Source organism: Narcine bancroftii, chromosome 3, assembly GCF_036971445.1.
Source record: "Narcine bancroftii isolate sNarBan1 chromosome 3, sNarBan1.hap1, whole genome shotgun sequence".
In the NCBI taxonomy this organism is placed as follows: domain Eukaryota; kingdom Metazoa; phylum Chordata; class Chondrichthyes; order Torpediniformes; family Narcinidae; genus Narcine; species Narcine bancroftii.
In genome coordinates, this window is record NC_091471.1 from 90537102 (window position 1) to 90563601 (window position 26500).

The 26500-nt window shown below is 39.8% G+C and overlaps 1 protein-coding gene across 2 annotated transcripts in view; it reads right to left on the reverse strand.

Moving 5' to 3' along the window:
- Positions 1-827: 827 nt before the first annotated feature.
- Positions 828-26500, reverse strand: part of fat1a (FAT atypical cadherin 1a) — a 256473-nt gene continuing 230800 nt past the window's right edge. The window contains exons 27-29 of one of the 2 annotated variants that reach the window (XR_011353525.1): positions 2601-2773; positions 2400-2497; positions 828-2123 (exon numbers count right to left, since the gene is read on the reverse strand). Coding sequence is in view for 1 of the 2 variants with exons in the window: in XM_069924528.1 (XP_069780629.1) it covers positions 2450-2497; positions 2601-2773 (221 nt within the window). In the remaining variant the exon portion in view is untranslated. The remainder of the gene's footprint in view (positions 2124-2399; positions 2498-2600; positions 2774-26500) is intronic. The other variant, XM_069924528.1, reaches the window with a different exon arrangement.

Sequence of the window (26500 nt, forward strand, 5' to 3'; positions counted from 1 at the left end):
ATGCTGGACATTTTTTTGGTAGGTGTTGTGCACCGCATCAACAACATGGGTTTCGATTGTCCCTTTCATTTTTGTTCGCTGGCTACATCTCTCTTTCCACTTTAGCATGCTTTTTGTTAAATGGTTTATGTCTATTATTGTTCACTGCATCCACGCTGCACTCGTTTCACTGAACATCTCTTTTGCCTGCAATTTTACAGAATGCTGTGGCTTTTCCAGGTCTAGATTTTGCTCTCTTAGCAGTCTTTCCTTAGACCTGGAATACCACACACAAGTCTGTCTTTTATCAATGAGTCAGTCAGTCTACCAAATTCACAAGTTTTGCTTCTGTTTCTCAATTCAGTCACATACTGATCAATACTTTTTTCTGTTTTATGTATACATGTGAAAAATCTGTGCCTCTCAAATGTCACATTACGTTTAGGTATGCAGTATGTCTCCAACTGTTCCATTTTTTCCAATTTAATTTTGTCTCCTTCAGCAGAAAATGTGGTTATTATACACCTCCACGGCTTCATCTCCCACGACATGTAAGAAAACTGATGCTTTCACTTTGTCACTTTTCTCATCATCTCCGACTGCCACTAAATACAATCCAAAATGTTGTTTAAATCTGTTCCAATTTTCAGCCATATTACCTGTAACCTGAAGTTTCACTGGTGGATGTAATCCTTCCATTTTTCACTGTGTTAGCTTTTCTTCACTGATCAGTTGCTGACTTTAGATTTTACCTTTTAAAGTATTTCCTTCTAATTTCCTTCATATCACTTCTGACACCATGTTTCATCTTGTATTCATATGTGTGAGTTCTTAAGACAACACATGGATGAAAGAAAAGGTTATTTATTTTAAAGTTGTTGTAAACAGCACCATGAGGCAGGCCATGAAGCTACAAGTCTCTATTACAGCTCTGCATACTTATGTCAGGCCCCGGCTGGCAGCCAAGCCTAATCAAACAATAAGGCATTGCTAGTTGCCATGAAAACCTGATCACTATCATTACACCCCTTATAGATTGGTCTCTCTAATGTAGCTTGTACTACATTATTCTCTAGGGTACTAGCCACCTAAAAAATAAAGAGACCTACCTAAGCTCAAGTAGTAACCCAGGAGATGAAGAAAATTTTACTGTCTATGGATTGAGTTGATGTGGAGAGGGAGCATCTTTGGCAGAACCTGCGGAGGGCTGATGAGGAACAGCTGAGGAGAGATGTGCAGGAGGCGGCGATGGCAGCACGGGAGGCCGATAGACATGACTGATCAGGAGAGATGAAAGGGTTTGGCCATATATTTAAAGAGTTCCACCAAGAAATACAGAACCAGGCTTCACTCATGTGGGAGATGATTACTCTCATTTCATTTTCTGCATGACAGCATCACGCTCCTGATGCACTGCAACAATCTCCCTTACTACAATTCCACACTCCTGCACCCCATAACTAGTATTTATCTCATTTACCACAGCAGAATGACTTCATGCAGCACTCAGACAAGGCACATGAGTCATCTCAACCACCTCCTTCCTCCAGCTACTGGAGTGATGTGTCTTTTGCAAATGGTTATTGCTGTCTTGTTTATTTGCACAGTTGTAAATAGTTATATACAGTTGAATTAAATATTTTCATTTTTGTTTACATGTCTCCTGTTCACTACAATTCTCTGACAAGTGCAATACACATTTCACTAAAAGCTGTCATTTAGTAGCTTAAATTGCTTATAGAAGGGATATAATTGCCTCATGGATAGCCTGGTGACTGTGTGCTTATACATCCTGATAAGCTAACCAGGCTCCTCAGGGAGATCAAGTAGATCAGTGTTCCACTCTGGAAAGAAGTGTTCCTTGTTAATCTCACATATATTGCGTAGAATACAACAGGCAACAACAACATCCAATACAAAAGTGGTGCAAGTATCAAGTTGCATGGCCAGGCACCTCCAGCAACCATTGAGATGTCCAAAAGCATTTTCTACCAGCATCTTTGACGAGATCAAATAAAGGGTTGCTGTTGTTGATCGAGTGCATGGTGGTTAGTGAACCTTTTCATCAGCCACTTCCTACGAAGCTAAGCTGGGTCTCTGATTAGATGCATGGGTATTTCCACTCTGTTAGTAGTTTTGGATTTCTGTGGGCAGAGCGATGTAGATGTATAAGTACTTTATGCAACCTCTAAGATCACAAACAATCAGTTCACTAATGTTTCCTAGTGTCCGTTTTACATTCACAGGATTGAACCTGACCCTTCGACTTGTCATGAATCTCATTTGAAGTAGAGTCAGTCAGCCATTCCTTCAGTTTAAACATATAAACATGTCATTGTCCCTATATGGTTACGTGACAAAAAAAATGACCGATTGACTGATACACATAAACTACTGTACAGTGGAGTATATAAACTTACTTCACCTGGGAAAAGGTGCCCGCCTTAATCTCGGCCTTGATGGGCGTTGACTAAAATTCGAGCATCATGCGTGTGACCAGGCCAACCCACATACACATCTAGAACAAGAAAAAAATCTGTGTTTATATTGACATCTTGTGGAAGAGTAAGTTTTATGATGTAACACAAGTGAGGAGTACAAACGCGCTTTTAATAGCTTACAATCAATGGCCGGTAGATACAATAGTCCTCAGGTGAATCTGAGGTAAGGCAGGAAAACCAGGGTTTAGGTTGGGGTAGGTGAGCGTGGAGCCAGGGGAGGAGCCAGCCATCTGAACAATACATAGACAGTGAATTCCAGGTCACTGCATTCACCCCTTCCTTCAGAATTGAGCCTGTGGGTGAAAAACAGAGACCATTTATTAAAAAAAACATATTTTACAAATATTTACAAGTTAAGCCTGTTGGGGATCTGGTAATTCTGGTTGAGCGCCATAGTACTGGAGAACTTTGACATTAAGGAAGTACATGTTTCCATTGGTGGAAGGGAGGGGACCCTTAAAATCAACACTGAGTCATTTGAAGGGGCAGGATACTTTTATCAGGTACTCTTGGTTGGGCAATAGAAGTGAGGCTTGCAGTCTGCACAGACCTGGCAGGACCTGGTCATTTCCCTGATATTCTCAATGGATTATGGCAGGTTGTGTGCTTCGACTAAATGAGCCATCTGAGTGATGCCCGGGTGGTAAAGTTAATTGTGCAGTGACCACAACTGACTGGTGTGTGCAGAGGCACAATTTACTCTTGACAGGGCAACTGGAGGTTCATTGAGAGCACCTGGCCTGTATGATATGTCTTAATTATAGGTGGAGAGTTCAATCCTCCACCTAGCGATTTTATCATTCTTTATTTTGCTCCTTTTTGCATTATTAAACATAAATGCCACCGAACGCTGGTCAGTGAGCAGTGTAAATTTTCTGCCAGCCAGGTAATGCCTCCAGTGCCCGATGGCCTCTAAAATAGTTTGAGCCTCTTTCTCCACTGATGGGTTCTGAAGTGCGTGGCCTTGTAGGGAGCAGGAAAAAAAGTTAACCGGCCTGCCCGTCTGGTTAAGGGTAGTGGATAGAGCTATGTTAGAGGCATCACTCTCCATCTGGAAGGTTGTGTTCTTGTCCATCACTTGCATGGTCACCTTTTCAATGTAGCTCCGAACATAGTGAAAAGATGCCTGGGGTTTGACCGATAATGGGAAAGAGGTGGATTTTAAGAGGGGGTGGACCATGTAGTGATGGACCTATTGGGGATAGTATGAGAAGAAGCCCAGGCACCTCCTTCAGGCTTTCATGGTCCTTGTGATCAAGAGGTCTAATGAGGCACATTTGATTAGGGTCAGCACCAATGACACCATTCTCCACCACATAGCCCACGATTGCCAAATGTTTCATCCGGAACATGCACTTTCTGCAGTTGTATGCGAGGTTCAGGGCCTTGGCCGTATGGAGAAAACTCTGAAGGTTGACGTCGTGGTCTTTCAGAGAGTGTCCATAATGGTAGCACAATCTCTGATGACAGCAAATCCCTTGGGGTCGACTCAGACCTACAGAGACTATCGGAGTTGAAGACGTCTTGTGTGGCCATCAGGTAGGACTGGAAACATTCCAGCCAGTAGGCGAATTTCTCCGGGGCCTCAGGGGACAGAGGGTCGATCTGGAGCATGTCTGGCTTCAACAGAGCTTCCTTCCTGTTTCAAAGCTAAGCTATTAAAATGGTAATGTGACTGATTGCACTTAGAGAGAAGTGAGGAGTTTAATGGCTTACAATCAATCGCCAGTAGACACTAGTCCTCAGATGAATCTGATATAAGGAGGGAAAACCAGCGATTATATTGGAGTAGGTGAGGGTGGAGCCAGGGGAGGAGCCAGCCATCTGAACAATACATAGTAAGTGAATTCTAGTTCAATGCAATAAATATGCTTAATAAAGGGTTAATGTATTAGGTAAGGCTTTGAGTTACTGCAAACATGAGAATATAATTGCTTTTTAACATCTGTGCTAAAGTGAAATAGTATTATCCACAAAAATGACAATATGTCTTGGGATAAAGAAAACTCTGATCTTCTCAGACAATTCTAGACATTACAAGTTTATACATAATGGTAAACACAGAAGGTAGCTGGTGTGAAACTTGTAAGGGTTTCATTCAAGACCCCTGCCCAACTTCTGTATGAAGGTATGGCGAACACTCTGGTACTTTGAGTGTTGGGCTCAGAGTAGAGAAGAGACACTGAACTCTTTCTTGAATTCCCCCTTACTCCCGCTAATAAAGAAGCTGTCATATGTTTACTTGGTCCTGTGGTGCTTTCCTGCTGTCTGTTTACTTGCATCAATGGCTGACTTTAACAATATAAAATATATAAATTGATAAAGGCAAATAATTATAACTCAGAGCATGATCCTTACCAGTAGTTGTGGTCTACAACAGCCTGAAGAACAATGGAGAGCCAGCCATTCCGATTGTAAGGGCTCTGATGGGAATACGTATGCCATCAATGACACCAGTACAAATTGGATAACCCCATTCTGCAAATCCATCCATTGTCTCCTGAAGTTGTGCACCACTCGGCAGGTCAACAAAACATTCAAATAGGGCCCTTGTGGTGAACTGCGCCACTCCATTATCAAACTGGCATCCGTAGTTATGGGCCCCCACAGGATCAGGAGTTCCCCATGGCCGGGGGGGGGGGGGGGACACAAAGAACTCTGGGAAGCATGTGACTTCAGAGGTCAGTTAATTGTGATAGCACGCCAACTCTAATTATTTAAACTCTTTCGAAGATTCCATTATTTTTTCTAATGCTCACCGATTTGCTAATATGAGATTCCATCTGCACATGTGCAGCAAATTCATCTGTTTGACTTGCAGCACGCAGCATGGGCACCATTTTGAGTGCCGATAAAAGTTCCAAAAAAGTTGGTAAATCATGTTTAAGACAATCCAACTAACATATGGAGGCTGAGCGTAAACCCTAAGGAGGCTCTCCCTCGAAGGAGGTCAGCAAAAAGTGATCCAGGGCAGTTGGTGGGAGGTTCTCGGGCCCTGAGGTTGGGACGGAGTGTGGTAAGGGACAGACCTCAAGCTCATGGAGCTCCTACAGTACGATTGCAATGCCGAAGAACCAGCGGGCCTGCTGGGGAGCAGTCAACCCACTGAGAAGCAGCAATGCCAACCTACCTCCATTGGGCGTTGGGTCAGGGCAAGCCAATGTACCTCCATTGGGGATGTGATCAGGCAACAGCAGCCTAAGCTCGTTGAGGGTGGAGCCCAAGTCTGGCTGCACTGATCTAGCTTCACTGTCTGGCAATGATACAGAAATGCCACCTCAGGAGGCGAGCTCAGTGTGAGTATTTCTCCTCAATTCTAGTGGCAGTGAAGGGGAGGTGTCTTCACTTAATAAGACAAGACCTGGCCTCTCTATGACCTGCTGATTGGGCATAGTTAATCCGCCTGCTCAACGGGCGAGGATGACCACCAGCCACAAAAAAAATCCTGAGAAAATTGTCTCTGATCCACGGGCACCTGCTCGATTGGGGGCCGTCGCAAAAGCCTGCCGGAGTGCAGAGCTTACGACCAAAGAGGAAATCTTGGACAAGTTGGAAGGCCGGATATCAGCAATCGTGAGTAAACCACAAGCGCCTTCTGAGCAGGGGGAGGAATCTTATTACCAATATGAATGGGACGAGGAAGAGCCCGAGGGGTCAGACGTGAAAATCGAGTCCCCTAACCCCCAATACATTACTCCCATTAGTCAGGATGAGAGAAAAATTCCATCAATCGCAGAAAAATTGCAGTAGTAAGGGGCATTGGGCAACCCCTCGATGAAGAAATTGCTGGGTCAATATTATATCTGGTATCTAATGTCTGTGAAAAGAGGATGGTAGAGGACTCGATTAAAAAATACCCCTGCCCAGCCAATTGCCCTCTGTTGGATGTACCAAAAGTAAACCCTGCAATATGGAACAATTTGAACGTCCCCAAGAGAGCCAAGGACATGAAGCATAAAAGATTACAGGACTCTCTGGTTAAAGGTATCACTGTGTTTGCCCAGACATTGTCATCAGATATAACAGAGACACAACAAGATGTGCTGGGGTTGCTCTCCCATGCCAATTATGAACTGGAAGGAGCTGATAAAGCCTGATCTAAATGTTTGTTATGCTCATTTATGTAAACCCTCTAATCCTGTCATTAAATTTCTCTTTGGTGATGATCTGAGTAAACAGTTGAAGGACTTGAATGAGCAGCAGAAGGCAGCAGCTGGAGTGGTTAGAGATTCGAGAGTACAGGCAAGAGCAACTGCTATGTTTCATCCCTATCACAGGTATGTGGGGTCTTTAAGAGAGGATATCCCTCTCAGGTGGCACCACCACGCAGGCATTTTTTAGGGCAACATTCTCTGTGGAGACAGCAGCAGCAGAATTTTCCTGCCCAAAGCTCTTCGCAGAGGTCGAGCCAGATTGCACAGCCACGCTGACCAAGCGTGGTGAAAAAATTAGCACTACCTATAGACAGCTGAATACATTTTCTAATTATGATGATAAGATTGTGGGCGGTTCATTAACAATGTTCTTTAGCCAGTGGTGTAATATTACAACCGATGCTAATGTAGTGTCTGGGTATCAAATTGAGTTTGAAATTCCCTCCAGTTAGGAGATAGGGCTTATACAACTATATACGCAGCCCCCATCTCATGGAAGCTACACATAAAGAGATTATAGCTTTAGAACGCAAAAACGTAATAGAACACTGCTGCTGGGAAGAGAATGAGTTCGTCTCGAACATATTCACAGGACCAGAGAGAAGCAGAGGAACGAGAGTGATCTTAGATTTATCTGACCTAAAATGGACACAATTCACTCCTTTACGCCATTATTATGTACGGGCTCTTTTATGGCATCTGTCGATTTATAAGATGCTTGTTATTCAATATCTATACACCCGCGTTCTAGAAAGTTCCATAAGTTTATTTGGAAGGGCGAATTGTGGCAATACCTAATGGACTTAGTTCTGCACCCAGAATATTTACCAAATTGCTGAAACTGATTTTCTCTGAGCTCAGAAAGGAGGGACATATGGTGATGGGTTACTTGGGTGACACCATCATGATCGGCAGGTCCAATGGCAAAAAACAGAGATCAGTGAACACCACTAATGGCGCTGCTGCAGGAACTGGGATTTATTATATACCCAGAAAAATCAGTCCTCAGCCCAACCAGAGAAATTAAATTCATCGGGTTCCTCTTCAATACAGAATCTATGAAAATAACCCTGCCAGAAGATTAAAAAGGTGGAAATGTTACAGGTTTGTAGTGCTTAGATTGCAGAATCACATCCCTCAATAAGGAAAGTAGCAAAAGTAATTGGGAAATTGGTGGCTGCTTTCCTAGCTGTTCAGTATGGTCTGCTAAAGTATAGATTCCTGGAAAGAGATAAAGTACAAGCCTTAAAGATCACTAGGGATCATTTTGATAGACCTATGAGTGCAGTGAATTGAGAGTCACTGATGTTATGTTATGCCCATTTATAACCCTGGTTTCCTGCCTAAACCTTGAGCTCTTCTGAAGCCCACTGTAAGACCCTCGGTTATAAGCTAATAAAAGCGTATGTTCTCCCTCCAGTTGTGAGAGCTTTTATTCACACTATAATGAGCTTATAAGAGGCTAAAGCAGAATTTGTATGGTGGACAACAAATGTATCTCAGGTTTATGCCATGATAGAGATTAGAAAATTTGATATAGAAATCTGATCAGATGCTAGTGGTGAAGGATGGGGTGCCACAGACTTCACTATGTCTGCTGATGGCAGATGAACTATTCAAGAGATTAGACAAGCATCAGCATCTGGCATTAACTTTCTAGAAATGTTGGCAGCTCAGTTGGCACAGAAGTCTTTCTGTGTTGATGAGGTTAGACAACACCTCAGCAGTAGCATACCTGAATAAAATGGGAGGTGTGAAGTCCCCATCATGTAATTGGCTCACAATACAAATGTGGAGTTGGTGTATCGAAAGAAATATCTGGATTAGAGCCATGATTTGCCAGGTCGTCTGAACTATCAGGTGGATTTGATGTCTAGAAAGTTCAATGATAGAATGGAATGGACATTGGGGAAAAGAGTTTTAATCTGATAGTACACAATTTTGGGTTGCCAAAGATCGATCTGTTTGCATCTCATTTAAATGCCCAAGTATCGATATATGTATGCTGGTTGCCAGACCCCCAGGCGAAAGCCATAGATGCCTTTACAATGGATTGGGCAGGACAGAATTTCTATGCTTTCCACCCCCCCCCCCCCCACCCCTTCTTATTGGTAGCTAAATGTCTGCACAAAGTTCAGGAGGACAGGGCCACTGGACTCCTGGTGATGCCAAATTGGCCTTCCCAGTCTTGGTTCCCCATGCTGAATTGGATGTTGCTAGAACAGCCTTTACTGTTGAGAAAGAGCAAGGAACTGCTAGTTCAACCAGTATCTCTCCTTCCCTGTCCTCTCACTCAACTCCATCTCTTATGTTGCAGGAATGGCGTGAAAAGTTCAGCGTGAAAGGATTGTGCTTCATGGAGAAAGTTAACTCAGAAGCAATACACCACTTATGTTAACAAATGGCAATTGTTTTGTTTTAATGAGAGCTTAAATGTTAATTACATTTCAATTTCAGATGTTTTGCATTTCCTCACTGATTTATGTTTTACGTTCACATAGCCAGTTATAACTATCAGTATGGCCAAGAGTGCATTTGTGGCCTTCCTGACTCTATGAGACACCAAACATTGTCGGGAATCATCCCCTGATTTCAAGATTCATGAAGGGAGTATTTCACTTAAGTCCACCTATGCCACTTTATCATGCTATCTGCGATGGCAAAGTTGTGTTGGATTTGTTGTGACATTTATCGCCAGCATACACTTTGGAATTACATGATTTATCACGGAAATTGCTCACGCTTGTGGCCTTGATTTTGGCCCAAAGAATACAGACTTTAATTTGTTTACACTTGGACTATATAATTTGGGAAAATAATTTTGTTGTTTTTCATGTTCATGACTTGTTGAAACATAATAAACCTGATAGTGTGGGAACAGATTTTTAATTGTATGCTTATCAAGAGGATGAAAGATTATGTGTGGTGCAGTATCTGAGACAATATATTGAATGTACTTGCGATATCAGAGGAGAAGAGAGATTCTTATTTGTATATTACAGGAAACCTCATCAGCGGATGTCCTCTCAAACCTTGGCCAGATGGTTAAAGGACCATGAGGTTGGCTGGAGTGGATACCACTCAGTTTGGGGCTCACTCAAACAGAGTGGCAGCTATGTCTACTGCTAGTAGAGCGGAAGTCCCCATTTGGGATATCATCCGTCAGGCAGGATAGGTCAAATGGAAAAACTTTTAACAGGTTTTACAATAAACCTCTAAGGACAGAGGGGCAAAATTTCATTGCAGCAATTTTGCAGGCTGCCAATTAAATTGTGCCACATACTGGAGGTATATTGATCTACCAGCTGGTCTTTCGGACCATGCGAAAAAGAGACCACTGAGCTTTGAAATCTCATATTAGCAAACCAACGAGTGTTACGAAAAATATTGGTGCATTAAACGAGAACTTACTAGTTCGAAGTTTGATGATTATTATTTGAGTAATGGGAGTGGTGGGATAATATGCTCTCCTCACCCTCCTGTAATTATTTCGAACATTGTTAAGGTAATTCTAGCGTTTCATGTACGCCTCATAATAAAATGCTCTTTTGACAGAATTATGTCAGTGGTCGTCTTTTTCAAGATTTAAAGATGCGTAGATGGGATCTCATATTATCTCACCACTCCCATTACTCAAATAATAATCATCAAACTTTGAACCGTTAAGTTCTCGTTTAATGCTCCATTAAACAGTTCTGTTGATTCAGGTCACAGGAGGTCACAGAAAACTTCTGTTGTGCTTTATTCACTGCACCACTCACTACGTTGGTGACCTCGACAGTCCAAACGACATTTTGGATCTCACTATGGATTCACAGAATGTCGTTGTGCTTAAACTTCCAGTATTTAAAACCTCATAGCCACAGGTAAGGTCCAGGCAGGCCGGGGACCAGATCCATCTATGCCAGATTACCACTGATGCAACGAAGTATGACTAAGTTGTTGCATCACTGGAACAAAACACAGTGGAGCGTATTATCGATTTCGTATGCCAATCTCCAGCCAACGACAGGTATGAAGCCATCATAGTCCTGCTCATACGCATTTTCAGCCTTTTCTGATGCAACAGGGCAGCACAACTACTCCATCTGGACAGCCTGGGTGATCGCACTCTTTCCGAGCTAATGAATGAGATGGTGGCGCTCATGGATGGACACAGGCGTCTGCATTTCGAGAAAATTTTTTCTCAAGCAAATGCCAGAAGACATTTGTTTGCTGCTTGCAGATGAAAACTTTAAAAACCCATCACTTAGCAGCACATGCTGATGAGTTGTGTCACGCTAAGCAGAATGGAGGACTTTCAGTTGGACCCGCAGCAGTGCCTCAGCAAAGAGCATGAACCCTGCCCACTCTGGATAGCAGTGCAGCATCAGATTTGACCAGACGCAGCGCAGACAGAGCAGTGGTGCTATTACCATCAGAGATGGGGAGCTGTAGCCTGTTGCTGCCAACACCCCCCCCCCCCCCCTCTCCACATGCATCCAGGAAATGCCGAGGTTGGCCATCGATAGTGGCTGTGATGGCTGGCCACAGAACAACCTCCTTTTCCTTTGGGATCAACACTCAGGCCATCGGTTCTTGGTCAACACTGGAGTGGAGGTTAGCGTGTTTCCCTCCTCCGGCCTAGACACACATTCAGAAAGAAGGGCCTTCCTCTCATGGCCACCAACAACAGCAGCATCTGGATGTATGGGTCACGGACAATTCCACTCAATTTCCACTCATGACAGTTCAACTGGTCCTTCACCATTGCTGATGTATCGCAGCCACTCCTGGGAGCTGATTTTTTTTGTGAGCACACTCCCTTTTAGTAGATCTCAAAGTCGCTGCTTAATTAATTTGAAGACTTTCTCGTCCCTCACCTTGCACCCCATGGTGTTGCCTGCACTTCACCTCAACTCAGTGACGCTCTTGAGCAGTGGATACACCAGAATCCTAGTGGAATTGCCCACCATTATTACTCTGCAGTTATCTATGGCCCAACCAAAACATGGAATACAGCACCACATTCCAACTCATGGATGTCCCCTGCATGCTCAAGCGCACAGACTACCTCCAGATAAATTGTGATTAGCTAAGGTTGAATTCCAGCATATGAAGGAAATGGGGATTGTTTGCCACTCTGACAGCCCTTGGGCATCACAGCTACATATGGTACCTAAGGTGTCGAGAGAGTGGAGACCTTGTGGGGATTATCGAACAACATCACTGTGGCAGATCACTACCCAGTTCCCCATATGCAGGATTTCCCTGCGATCCTTCACGGTGCCAAGATTTTCTCCAAAATCAATCTGGTGCACAGGTGCCAGTTTACCCGGATGACATTCCTAAGACGGCCTTGATTATCCCATTTGGGCTATTTGAATTCCTCAATTTGACTTTCAGTTTAAAAATTGTGGCCCTGACATTTCAACACCTAATGGACACAGTTACTCAGGGGCCTGGATTTCATATTCGTTTATTTTGACGACATCTTTGTTGCAACTTGCGGCAGCAGAACCATCTCCGTCAACTATGTCAGTGGCTAAATGACCACGGGTTAGCGATCAGCCTGACCAAATGCCAATTTGGCCTCACATCAATCAATTTCCTCGGCCACCACATCAGTCAGTATGGAGCGGTTCCACTACCTTCCAAGGTCGAGGCCATTTGCAAATTTCCAAGACCCTCTACCATTAAAGGCCTGGAGGAGTTTGTTGGCAAGATTAACTTTTACAATCGTTTCGTGCCAGCTGCAGCCAAAGTTATGCAGCCACTTTACAACTCTTGTCTGGAATCCCAAGGACCTGAAATAGAACGATGAGGCCATGGCCGCATTTGAGACTGCCAAAGGAGCGCTAGCGAGAGTCACTATACTCGTCCACCTGAGGGTTGACGTGTCAATGGCTCTGACGGTGGATGTGTCAGGCACTGTGGTAGGCAGAGTCCTGGAGCAGCTCATCAACGGCTTCTGGAATCTCCTAGCTTTCTTTCGTCGTCTGAGACCACCAGAGCAAAAGTACAGTGCTTTTGACAGGGAACTCCTTGCCCTCTACTTGGCATTTTGAAGAGTTAAGTAGCTTCCTTGGATGGGGATATGGCATTTTCGCTATTACCTAGAGGGCAGAGGATTCACGCTGTACACAGATTACAAGCCATTAACTTTTGCATTTGCCAAGATGTCAGATCTGTTGTCAGCACGACAACTCTCCTACATTTCAGAGTTTACGACTACGATAAATCATATCATCTGGAAGAACAACCTAGTCACCACCATCGCTTCCCTTCATTCGCCTGCACCTGGAATAGACTACACGGCTTTGGCAGCAGCTCAGCAGGAAGATGAAGAAATGGCCACATGTGGCACTCCCATATTGGGACTGAAACTGGAGGATGTACGTTTTGGTCCAGCAAAAACCACCTTGCTTTGTGACATATCCACTGGCCAACCGAAGCCAATTGTACCTGCTGCGTGGTGACTTCAGGTGTTTGACGCCATGCACATTTTGGACCACCCTTCGATTAGGACGACAACAAGGCTTGTTATGGGGAAATTCATCTGGCACAGCCTGCATAAGCAAGTCTATGCTTGGGCAACAACATGAATCCCATGCCAGAGCTCAAACATTCAGCGCCCCATCTAAGCCCCACTACAAGTTTTTGCACCCATGCAACACAGGTTTGATCACATCCACATGGATATCGCTGACCTGTTACCCCCGTCCAAGGATGCTACTCACCTCTTCAAAATAGTAGACAGGTTCACGAGATGGCCAGAGGATGTCCTGCTCTCCGACACCTCCGCTTCAGCTTGTGTGAGAGCCCTCATCGCCAATTGGATAGCACGTTTCGGACTACACATGCATACTCCTCTGACAGAGAAACTCAGTTTACGTCCTGGTTATGGTCCACAATCACACAGTTTCTGGGTATGCATCTGCATCAGTCGAAGGTCTATCATCCCCAGTCCATATAACCATATAACCACTTACAGCACAGAACAGGCCAGCTCGGCCCTACTAGTCCATGCCATAGCAAATCCCCACCCTCCTAGTCCCACTGACCAGCACCCGGTCCATACCCCTCTAGTCCCCTCCTATCCATGTAACGATCCAGTCTTTCCTTAAATGTAACCAATGATCCCGCTTCGACCATGTCTGCCGGAAGCTCATTCCACATCCCCACCACCCTCTGCGTAAAGAAATTTCCCCTCATGTTCCCCTTATAATTTTCCCCCTTCAATCTTAAACCATGTCCTCTAGTTTGAATCTCCCCCTTTCTTAATTGAAAAAGCCTATCCACATTTACTCTGTCTGTCCCTTTTAAAATCTTAAACACCTCTATCAAGTCCCCTCTCAATCTTCTACGCTCCAGAGAATAAAGCCCCAGTCTGCACTACCTTTCCCTGTAACTCAGACCCTGAAATCCTGTCAACATTCTCGTGAACCTTCTCTGCACTCTCTCTATTTTGTTTATATCTTTTCTATAATTTGGTGACCAAAACTGTACACAGTACTCCAAATTTGGCCTCATCAATGCCTTGTACAATTTCATCATAACCTCCCTACTCTTGAATTCAATAATCCGATTTATGAAGGCCAACATTCCAAATGCCTTCTTCACCACACCATCTACCTGAGTATCAGTCCAATGGCTCAGTGAACGTTTTCACCATCCTATGAAAATTGCTCTCATGACATCGGACCAGATTGGATAGATGAACTGCCTTGGATATGTTTACGTATCTGTACATCACCAAAGGAAGATTTAGCTATGTCCTCCACAGAATTGGTTTGCTGAGCTACCCTAATGGTTCCATGCAATTTCAGGATGCCATTGCAAAGGCCCTTTCAAAGAGCTGGAGAATGACAGCTCCACGTTTGTTACAGACATTGGCGGTATCCAAGAAATGGTTTTGTTAGATCGCCTTAAGCCGGCTCATGTGGACCTAGATCAGCTGGTATGGGTGACATGCCCTCAGCGCAGGGGCATCCACCGGCCCATTCTAGCCGTTGGCTGAGGTGTCACCTCCAAACTCCAGTTCTGTGGGTTGGGGGGTTGTTTATGTGGTGAACCGTGCCACTCCATTATCAAACTGTCATCCATAGTTGCAGGGCCACTGCAGGATCAGGAGTTTCCAGTAGCCGGGAACAAAAAGAACACTGGGAAGTGCGTGACTTCAGAGTTTGGGTGATTGTGATAGCGCGTCAACTGTAATAATTTAAAATCCTGCAAAGATTCCATTAAACAGTTCTGTTGGTTCAACTCACAAACAACTTCTGTTGTACTTTATTCACTGTGGCACTTGTTACACCCTCTTCTTTTTTTTAAAATTTTTTATTTTTCACACCATAAATCACATTAGCCATGATATACACTTTTTCTTTTTCACACATATACAGTGACTTTTTCTCCCCCCCCCCCTCCCTCCTCCCAAGCCACCCCCCCAGCCCCCCTCATCCATTTTAGGTATACAATCTAGGTTGCATTAAACCAGTCAGACAATGTTGTCATTCAACAAAAATACACCAGAAATTCTACTGAGTCCATTCTTTTCTTTCCTTCTCCTTCCATCAACTTAGGTAATGTTTGTCCCCGGTAGGTTTTCGCTATTGTATTTAATGTAAGGCTCCCATATTTGTTCGAATATTTCAATATTATTTCTTAAACTATATGTTATTTTTTCTAATGGAATACATTTATTCATTTCTATATACCATTGTTGTATTTTCAAATTATCTTCCAATTTCCAGGTTGACATAATACATTTTTTTGCTACGGCTAGGGCTATCTTAACAAATCTTTTTTGTGCATCCTCCAAATCAATTCCAAATTCTTTGTTTTTTATGTTACTTAGGAGAAAGATCTCTGGATTCTTTGGTATATTGTTTTCTGTTATTTTATTTAATATCTGATTGAGATCATCCTAAAATTTTCCTACTCTCTCACATGTCCAGATTGCATGAATTGTTGTTCCCATTTCTTTTTTACATCGAAAACATCTATCAGATACTGTTGGGTCCCATTTATTTAACTTTTGCGGTGTAATGTATAGTCTGTGTAACCAATTATATTGTATCATACGTAGCCTCGTATTTATTGTATTTCTCATCGTTCCAGAACATAATTTCTCCCATGTTTCCTTTTTTATCTTTATATTTAAATCTTGTTCCCATTTTTGTTTAGTTTTACCATTTGTTTCCTCATTCTCCTTTTCTTGCAGTTTAATATACATATTTGTTATAAATCTTTTGATTAACATTGTATCTGTAATCACATATTCAAGGTTACTTCCCTCTGGTAAACTCAAATTTCTTCCTAATTTATCCTTCAAGTAGGATCTCAGTTGGTAATATGCCAGCGCTGTATCTCCAGTTATATTGTACTTATCTCTCATTTGTTCAAAGGATAAGAATCTACTTCCTGAAAAACAATTTTCTATTCTTTTAATCCCTTTTTTTTCCCATTCTCTAAAGGAAAGGTTATCTATTGTAAAAGGGAGTAGCTTATTTTGCGTCAATATTAGTTTTGGTAATTGATCATTTGTTTTATTTCTTTCTACATGAATCTTCTTCCAAATATTGAGGAGATGATGTAATACTGGAGAAGTTCTATGTTGTACCAATTTTTCATCCCATTTTTGTGTTCAGGTATCTTTTCCCCTTTTTTATCTAATTCTAATCTTGTCCAGTCTGGTTTTTCCCTTGTTTGATAAAAGTCTGATAGGTATCTTAATTGTGCGGCTCTATAATAATTTTTAAAGTTTGGCAATTGTAAGCCTCCTTGTTTATACCATTCTGTTAATTTATCTAGTGCTATCCTCGGTTTCCCCCCTCTCCATAAAAATTTCCTTATTATTTTCTTTAACTCTTTGAAGAATTTTTCTGTCAGTTGTATTGGCAGTGCCTGAAATAAGTATAATATCCTTGGAAAAATGTTCATTTTAATACAGTTTATCCTTCCTATCAGTGTTAGTGGTAGATCTTTCCAATGCTCTAAATCGTCCTGTAATTTTTTCATTAGTGGATTATAATTGAGTTTATATAATTGGCCTAGATTTTTGTTTATTTGTACACCTAGGTATCTTATTGCCTGCATTTGCCATCTGAATGGAGATTCCTTCTTAAATTTTGAGAAATCCGCATTATTCATAGGCATTGCTTCACTTTTATTTACGTTTATCTTGTAACCCGACACTTCTCCATATTCCTTCAATTTCTTATATAATTCTTTTATTGATAGTTCTGGTTCTGTTAAGTACACTATAACATCATCCGCAAATAGACTGATTTTATATTCCCTGTCTTTTATTTTTATTCCTTTTATATTATTATCTATTCTTATCAATTCTGCTAGTGGTTCTATAGCTAGCGCAAACAATAAAGGTGATAGTGGGCATCCCTGCCGCGTTGACCTGCTTAAGTTAAATTGCTTTGATACATGTCCATTTACTGTCACTTTCGCTAACGGTCCCTTATATAATGCTTTAATCCAATTAATATACTTCTCCGGTCAACTGAATTTTTGCAATACTTTGAACAAATAATTCCATTCTACTCTGTCGAAGGCCTTCTCTGCGTCTAAAGCAACTGCTACTGCAGGTGCTATATTTCCTTCTACTGCATGAATTAAGTTAATAAATTTACAAATATTGTCTGTTGTGCGTCTTTTTTTGATAAATCCAGTTTGGTCTAAATTTACAATTTTCGGTACCTGTTCTGCTAATCTGTTTGATAATAGTTTAGCTATTATCTTATAATCTGTGTTTAGCAAAGATATTGGTCTATATGAAGCTGGTGAGAGTGGATCTTTCCCTTGTTTTAGTATTACTGTAATTATTGCTGTTTTACATGAATCTGGTAAGCTTTGTGTTTCATCAATCTGGTTGATTACATCCAGGAGGGGCGGAATTAATAAGTCTTTAAATGTTTTGTAGAATTCTATTGGAAATCTATCCTCTCCTGGTGTCTTATTATTTGGTAATTTTATTATTATCTCTTGTATTTCTACTGTTCCAAATGGTTCTGTTAATTTATTTTGTTCCTCTATTTGTAGTTTTGGTAGTTCAATTTTAGTCAAAAATTCATCTATTTTCGCTTCTTTCCCTTCGTTTTCAGTTCGGTATAATTGTTCATAGAATTCTCTAAAGTTTTCCTTAATTTCTTTTGGATTATATGTAATTTGTTTGTCTTTTTTCCTTGATGTCAATACCATTTTCTTAGCTTGTTCTGTCTTAAGCTGCCATGCTAGGATTTTGTGCATTTTTTCACCTAGTTCATAATATTTCTGTTTTGTCTTCATTATATTCTTCTCTACCTTATATGTTTGTAATGTTTCATATTTTATTTTTTTATCCGCCAATTCTCTTCTTTTAGTTGTATCTTCCTTCATTGCTAATTTTTTTTCTATGTTTACTATTTCCCTTTCTAACTGCTCTGTTTCCTGATTATAGTCCTTCTTCATCTTGGTTACATAACTTATTATTTGCCCTCTAATGAATGCTTTCATTGCATCCCATAGTATAAACTTATCTTCCACTGATTCCGTATTTACTTCAAAATACATTTTTTATTGTTTTTCAATAAATTCTCTAAAATCCTGTCTTTTAAGTAGCATGGGGTTTAATCTCCATCTATACATTCTTGGAGGGATGTCCTCTAGCTTTACTGTCAATATTAAGGGTGAATGGTCCGATAGTATTCTCGCTTTATATTCTGTTTTTCTTACTCTATCCTGCATACTAGCTGATAACAAAAATAGGTCTATTCTTGAGTATGTTTTATGTCTAGCCGAGTAGTATGAGTATTCCTTTTCTTTTGGGTTTTGTTTCCTCCATATATCCAAAAGTTTCATTTCTTGCATTGATTTAATTATAAATTTGGTTACTTTGTTCTTTCTGTTAATTTTTTCCCCCGTTTTATCCATATTTGGATCCAAATTCAGGTTGAAATCCCCTCCTATTAATATGTTCCCTTGCGTATTAGCTACCTTCAAAAAGATATCTTGCATAAACTTTTGATCTTCTTCGTTAGGTGAATATACATTAAGTAGATTCCAAAACTCCGAATATATCTGACATTTTATCATAACATATCTCCCTGCTGGATCTATTATTTCCTCTTCTATTTTAAATGGCACATTTTTACTAATTAATATAGCCACTCCTCTTGCTTTTGAATTATACGATGCTGCTGTTACATGTCCTACCCAATCTCTCTTTAATTTCTTGTGCTCCAATTCAGTTAAGTGTGTTTCTTGGACAAATGCTATATCAATTTTTTCCTTTTTCAGTAAATTTAGTAGTTTCTTCCTTTTAATTTGGTTATGTATTCCATTAATATTTAAAGTCATATAGTTCAGCGTAGCCATTTTATACTTTGTTTATCTTCTCTTTCCGTTTTTCCATCATTACCTTTCCTCCTTTTCCATTTCTGTTTTCTTATTTTCAACTCTTTATAACACAACATTCCTACAACATCCAACATTTTCCTTATTCTCCTATTTATATCTTCTTTATCCCCAATCTCCCCTTCCCCTCCTGAGTTGTCCTTTATCCCTTGTCGGATAACCACATCTCTCCTCTCCATTTGGGTTTGTGAATCCACTCGCAAGCGTCAACTGATTTTGCTATTTCCCCCCACCCAGCCCCCCCAGAAAAGATTTCACTTTTCATATGTAACAAAGGTCACTCTTTTAATTCCCTCCTTATTCTCTCTATTCCATTACCTTCCCTTATTAATTCTTGTCTATACTATCTATATTTTCCTCTAAGTACAGATACATTCATGTATGCACATTGTATCTATTCACTCTTATACCTCTTTACCCACATACATATCAATCGTGATCATTTTTACTCTCATTACCCGTCTTCATCCCTCAGTCTATTTTTGTAGTTGTTCTGCAAATTTTCGTGCTTCTTCTGGGTCTGAGAATAGTCTGTTTTGTTGTCCTGGAATAAATATTTTCAATACCGCTGGATGCTTTAGTATAAATTTATACCCTTTCTTCCATAAAATCGCCTTTGCTGTATTGAACTCCTTTCTCTTCTTTAGGATAAATGAAGATTTTTTGCCCTTTTTCTCCAGTGGTTTGTTGCCCTCTCTTACCTTTTCCATTGTCTTCTCCAGTACCTTTTCTCTTGTAGTATATCTTAGGAATTTTACTAAAATAGATCTTGGTTTTTGTTGTGGTTGTGGTTTAGAGGCCAATGCTCTATGTGCCCTTTCTATTTCCATTTCTTGCTGTAGTTCTGGACATCCTAGGGTCTTAGGGATCCAATCTTTTATAAACTCCCTCATATTCTTGCCTTCTTCATCTTCCTTAAGGCCCACTATCTTTATATTATTTCTTCTGTTATAATTTTCCATTATATCTATTTTTTGAGCTAACAGTTCTTGTGTCTCTATCGCTTTTTTATTAGATTCCTCCAATTTCTTTTTTAAGTCTTCTACCTCCATTTCTGCTGCTACTGCCCGCTCTTCCATCTTGTCCATTTTCTTTCCCATTTCTGTTAAGATCATATCTATTTTATTCATTTTCTCTTCTGTGTTGTTTATTCTTCTTCTTAAATCATTAAATTCCTGTGTTTGCCATTCTTTAAATGACTCCATGTATCCTTTAATAAGAGAAAGTACAACCTTTATCTTGCCTTTCTCTTCTTCTTCTATTTCACTGTACTCTTCCTCTTCCTCTTCTTCTTCCTCTGGGTTGGCCATCTGTTGTTTCTTTGTTGCCCTTTTCTTCTCTTCTTTCTTGTTTCCATTGTCTTCTGTGTTCTCTTCTTGCTGCAAGTGTTCTGCAGCTGTCGTTGCCGGCTGTGGAGATCGACTCCCCAGCTGGTCCCCCCTCCCGTCGGTGTGTTTTTTTGCATGCGCATTGCGCATGCACGAGGAGTCGCGCATGCACGGTTGCGCACTTTTACTCGGCTCAGCGAGCCATTTTTGTAGTCCACTATCTACCGACCTGAGGGAGCGGGTTTCTCTCTCCACCGCGGGCTTCTTCGAACAGGTAAGGCCTTCTCCTTCTTCCTCCGTTGTCTTCTCTTCCTCTCTTCTTACCGTTGCTTTCGATTTTTCTTTTTTTGTTGCCATCTTCTTTCCACCTTTATACTCACTTTTCTTTAACTTTTATTTCTGTGCCTTTGTGTTTTCCTTTGTTTTTCCCGACTTTTCTGGAGAGGGCTGGAGTTCACCGTCCGGCCACTACTCCATCACGTGACTCCTCCCTCGCTACACCCTCTTCAATGCTCCAGTAACTTGATGTATCAACACACACACAGTGGCCATGTAACAACAAAAATACAACTTATGGATCGATATTAATGTAGGGTATCATACCACCAAAAAGTAATGGCAAGTCTAAGCTGAAGTTCCAGAGGCTGTTGCCAGTTTGTTGTCTTGTGCCTCAGATGAGGCTGAACGAGTTCCAATACAAAGGCAAAAATGTTCCGAGGCATACAAAAATGACTCCGTTTCTCAACTTTATCAAAATTTTTGAGGACATTAGACTAGAATATGGGGCTGTGTGGTCTCTCTCTCTCTCTCTCCTCCTCATCTTTTTTATCTGATATGTCTGATGCATATGTATACATCTGCTACAAACTAACAAACTTTATTAGTACTAACAAAGGAACAGCAGTGAGAAATTGACTGGACAATGGTAAATTCAAAATAATAGTTTTTATTAATCTATTGATAACTTAAAATTTCTAACATATCTCTAAACTTAACTCTATCTTAAATGCCACTACATGCAAGTGTGTGTGTGTGTGTGTGTGTGTGTGTGTGTGTGTGTGTGTGTGTGTGTGTGTGTGTGTGTGTGTGTGTGTGTGTGTGTGTGAGAGAGAGAATACATTCAAACCATTACTGTTTAAGCTTAATTCTGAAAAGATCAATTTTAAAATCCAGTTACAAACATCGATTTGAACTTGAAGATCTTTTTAAATTGGAGTTCAGAAGTTATTATGAAGCACTTTTAAATATTATATCTTCTGATCTCTTTAAACTCACAAATCACTTGATGAGTTGTTTGACTGATATTCTTCTCCTCTTTTGCTTGGAGATTTTAGAATCTATATTCCATATGATGAATCTGCTCTCTTTATCTTAAAGAGACAGTCAGAAGTGGTCTTACTTATTTTACTTCCATTTACTTTGTGTTCCCATTTCCAGGAGTAACACACAACAGTACCTCCCTAGTTACTGTATCTTCAATTCCAAAACTATCCTCCTTATTCAAAGAGACAGTGAAATGACTCATTTGATATTATATATCTCCTATTATAAGAATAAAACAATACAGGACAACATCTCATTCTCTCTCCAGAAACTATTGTTTTACCCTTGCGTCTTTCACAAGAGGTCAATTTTTTCTTCTGGTTTCATAATGTCTCTGCTTCTTTATTTATGTTTCTCTGACATCATGGGATGTGACATTGCCACTGTTTCCATTTCATTTCTGTCCAAAACACAACTTATGATAGATGACCTCTTCGCATCCATAACATTCTGCCCTCATCTCCATTTAAGTGGTAATAGCGGTTAATGTCTCTAGAAAGTCTGATGACCACAAAAACCTATTTTTGTTTCAACTGATGACCTCCTTCAGCAGTCTTCTTGAGAAAAAAATCTATCTGCATTTGAGAACTGTTTTCTGTCCAGAATTTTGAAAAAAATTGCATTAGCCCTCATATAGAGAATAACCATGGTTCCTGTAATTGTGGTCTGGGGGTAATTTTCACCTTTAATTTGCTGGAGTTTTAGAATTCAGAATATTTTTACTGACTGAAAATCAGTTTCTCTGCTCTACCAGTTTACCAAGAGATGTGTCAGTCAATAATCACTTTAATTTTCTCACAGTCAGAAGGAAGAATAGACTTAAATTACCTATGGGCATCCACTAGTGATTTTGTGCCTGTTCATTGTTTTATAAGATCTTAATCACAATGTCTCACCAATGTGCCATCAAAATACAATGCAGCATGGCGGTATGCCATTAGGCAGGTGAACCGGCCCCGCTTGTCACGCACGCGGCGGGGCAGCCGGCCAAAATGGCGCCGTCAGGGGTTTCCTCCCGATCTCGGCACCAGGCTCAGAAGCCAGCACTTGGTGACCCACGTGACACCCCAGTGACGTTAGGGCCCCCAGTGCGGTTCTCAGTCAGGTCCAGGCTGGGAGTATAAGGCCAGCCAGGCAGTCTGCAATAAATCAGTTTTGCACACTGAATTCAACCCGCCTGGTTGTGTGACCCTTCAGTTAGCAGGGTAGACGCCGCTACAGCAGCTTAGATATTGGCAGGAAATGTCTGCAGTCTCTGGAAAATTCAACAACGACTTGTTGAATGAATGAAGTAGGAAACTAGTTTTTGAGCTACAGGAAACTTATTGTTTGTTATGGAGGATGACTGAGGAATGTATCATTGTCCTTTAGAAGACAACACATTCAAATAATCTGGGACTTCCTGATGACCGTTGATGGAGTAGCAGCTTTTTGAAGTTGCTCCAATTTACCTTATGTTTTCCAACCTTTTTAAATAGTTATTCTTAAACTTTACATGGCTGAATTTAATTGGATTAATAACTGTAACTGTCTTTAACATGGCAACAAGGAGTAAAGCTACTTGAAAAGAAGAGGACCCTTCTGTGTCTTTGGAGTCTATCATAGATTTGCTTCGACAACATAGAAAAGTATCTTCTGATGAATTACAGGAATTCAGAAATGAATTTAGAATTGGATTTAAGCAGATGGATGCGAAACTGGATTCTTTTTGAAAAATCTTAGAAGAACATGATAAGTGTATTCAAGATAATGAACTCGTGAAAGCTTTGGATGGAAGAATGGATGAGATGCAAAAGCTCTGTAAAAATTTATCAAAGACAAATTTAAAAAAACTCAGAAGATTATTAATTTAGAAAACAGAAGCCAAAGAAATAATTTACAAATTCTGGGCTTGGAAGAGTTAACTGGAGGTAGCCATCCTACTAAATTTTTTTACAAGTTTTCTGGCTGAATTGTTTGGATCTGCAGTTCTGCTGGCTCTCCCTGTGATTGTTCATGCACATAGATCATTGATTCCTAAATCTCCTGGTCAAAGATCTCGTTTGTTTATAGCCTGCTTTCATGAATTTCAAACTAATGAGCTTTTACTATGTGAAGCTTGTTGCAGAGGAAGAATTGATCTCAAATGTCAGACAATTAGTATCGTCGAGGACTGCTTTTGTGAACATGTTGCATACAAAACTTTTATGTCGAAATGATGCAATCATGGTTTAAAGACTGCTCTGTTTTTTCCAGCTCACCTTCGTATCATACTGAAGGTCAATTCTAAGAAGTGGTTTTATACTGTTTAATTAATAGAATAAGGTTTACATGAGTTAATGCCTTAGTGTTTATAGATTTTGATCAGAGTTTGCTTTTGATACTTAAATCATTTAGCTTATGAAATGATAAGCTTTTTGATTCTGAATTATCTATTTAAATTAATTTTTTTAATGTGTTTTCTTTACTCCAAGGATTTTTCTCTTGTTAATTCACAATGTGTGTGGTCGCATTATAGAAATATAACAGCTTTATCAGCTTCTGCCCTTGGCATTAACTGAATGAACTTTGTTTTGTCTCATTTGGCAAACATTCAAGGTTTCATTATAATATTGGAATTTTGCCAGCAAGAAATTTTGAGGGGATGGATCAATTAGTTAGCTGCATGCCATCTGTCTTTTGGTCAGATTTCTGGCTTTGGGTGGAGAGAGGGAGGCGTGTTAATATTTCTTTCAAAATTGTTTTGGCTTGGTATAATCGCACCTGTTTGTGGCTACTTCACTTTTGATGGTTGTTAAGTATGTTTGAAATAAGTTTCCTATTTGTTAGCTTCTTATTCTTTAAGGAGTTGCCATGGATCAAGTAATTCAGTTACTTAGCTTTAACATCAAAGGGTTAGATCATCCAGAAAAACAAAATAAGCTTTTTGCTTATGCTAAAAAAAACTTAAGGTCCCAATTATATTTTTGCAAGAAACACATATACATAATAGTGATAACATATCCCTTTATAGAAGATGGAACAGACTGCATTTTTATTCATAATTTCAGCCCACATCCAGAGATGTATCTATTTTTATAGATCAAATAATTTCCTTTGTTCAACATAATGTTGTCTCTGATACAAATAGTTGCTTTGTTATTGTGACAGGCAAATTGTATAATAAATTAGTGGTGTTTGCTAATCTTTATGCCCAAAACGTGGGCATTTTTTAGGGGGTAAATTATCTCTAACACTGCAAGCATTAGGGAAAAAGCTATCCATGAGAAAACAGATGTAGCTAATCAATTGAAACAATTTGATCAAAGGTATGCTCCGATTCCAGACCTTGCTTTATATAAATAGTGTGCTAAAATTAAAACTAAATATGAGATTTTTCTAACGTATCCAATTGAATGTCAACTTTTAAAAGCTAAAAGTCAATTCTATATTCATGGAGGTAAAACAGGTAAACTATTAGCTAATCAATTAAAAGCTTTAGTAGCCAAATGACATATCAAAAATTCACAAAGCTAATGGTGTTATTACAACTGATCATTTAGAAATTAATGATACCCTTAAGGAATTTTCTTCTGAACTCTAAGGATAATAGTGTAATGAATAATTTTTTTGATCAATTCTATATTTCTATATTACCTGCTGATAACCAAATAAAATTTGATCAACCTATTTTGTATGAAGAAATTGCCAAGGCTGAATGTTCATTACATTTTGGCAAATCTCCAGGTCCTGATGGATTTACTAGAGAATTTTACGTCGATTTTTCCTCTGTACCTACATCTCACCCATGTTCTGGTTTTTTTTTGATTATTTTAAATTGAGCAAATTTCCAGAGTCTTTTTATGAGTTTCTTATCTCGCTTATTCTCTACTTAATGTTGACAATAAATTTCTATCCAAAGTTTTCACTTGTAGACTTGAAAATATTTTGGTATTTATTATATCTGATTATCAAACTGGATTTATTAAAACTTGCTATTCCCATTTCAATATACAGAATTTATTGCATTTTATATACTCTCCTAAGGAGGTTTCAGAATGTGTGTTAACTCTGGATGCAGAGAAGGCCTCTGATTGGGTAAGTCTTTATTTAAGACTTTAGAAAAATGTAATTTTTAGGCTGACTTTATTCATTGGATTTAGTTACAATATTTATCGCCTTCTGCCTGTGTTTCTACTAATTTCCAGTATTCTAAACCATTTAAATTTCAGCATGAAACCAGACAAGGATGCACTTTAAGTCCATCGCTTTTTGACCTGGCTTTAGAACCCTTAGCTATCGCTTTTCAAGAATCTAATGATATTACTGGTATTTTAATGAAGGGCACTGCCCACAAAGTTTTGCTTTATGTTGATGATTTATTGCTATTTATTTCTAATCTTGGTACTTAATTGCCTTCTATGCTTTCTTTAATTTCTCATTTTAGTCAATTTTCAGGTTATAAGTTAAATCTACATAAGAGTGAACTTTTTTCCTTTGAATAATCTGGCACTGATAAATACTAACCTTTCATTTAAAATTGCAAGAAATCAATTTACCTATTTGGGTGTAACAATCGCTAAAAATGACAAAAAATGTATTCAAAGAAAAATTTCTCACTTTAATTAAACACATGAGGGGGGTATTATCAAATTGGTTACAGTAAAGGATAAAACCTGGTGTTTTTGATTCTTAGTTAATTTTGTGCCTGTCTCTTTAAGAGAGTGTTACCATAGTGACTATGAAGTAATATCCACCCAGGCTAACTGCTTACTCTCATTCTACAAAATGTGAAAGCATGAGCAGGAGAAATTGTTCTTTAAATTTTGAATCTCTATATATCTTTATGTATTTTAGCTATTGTTTTTGT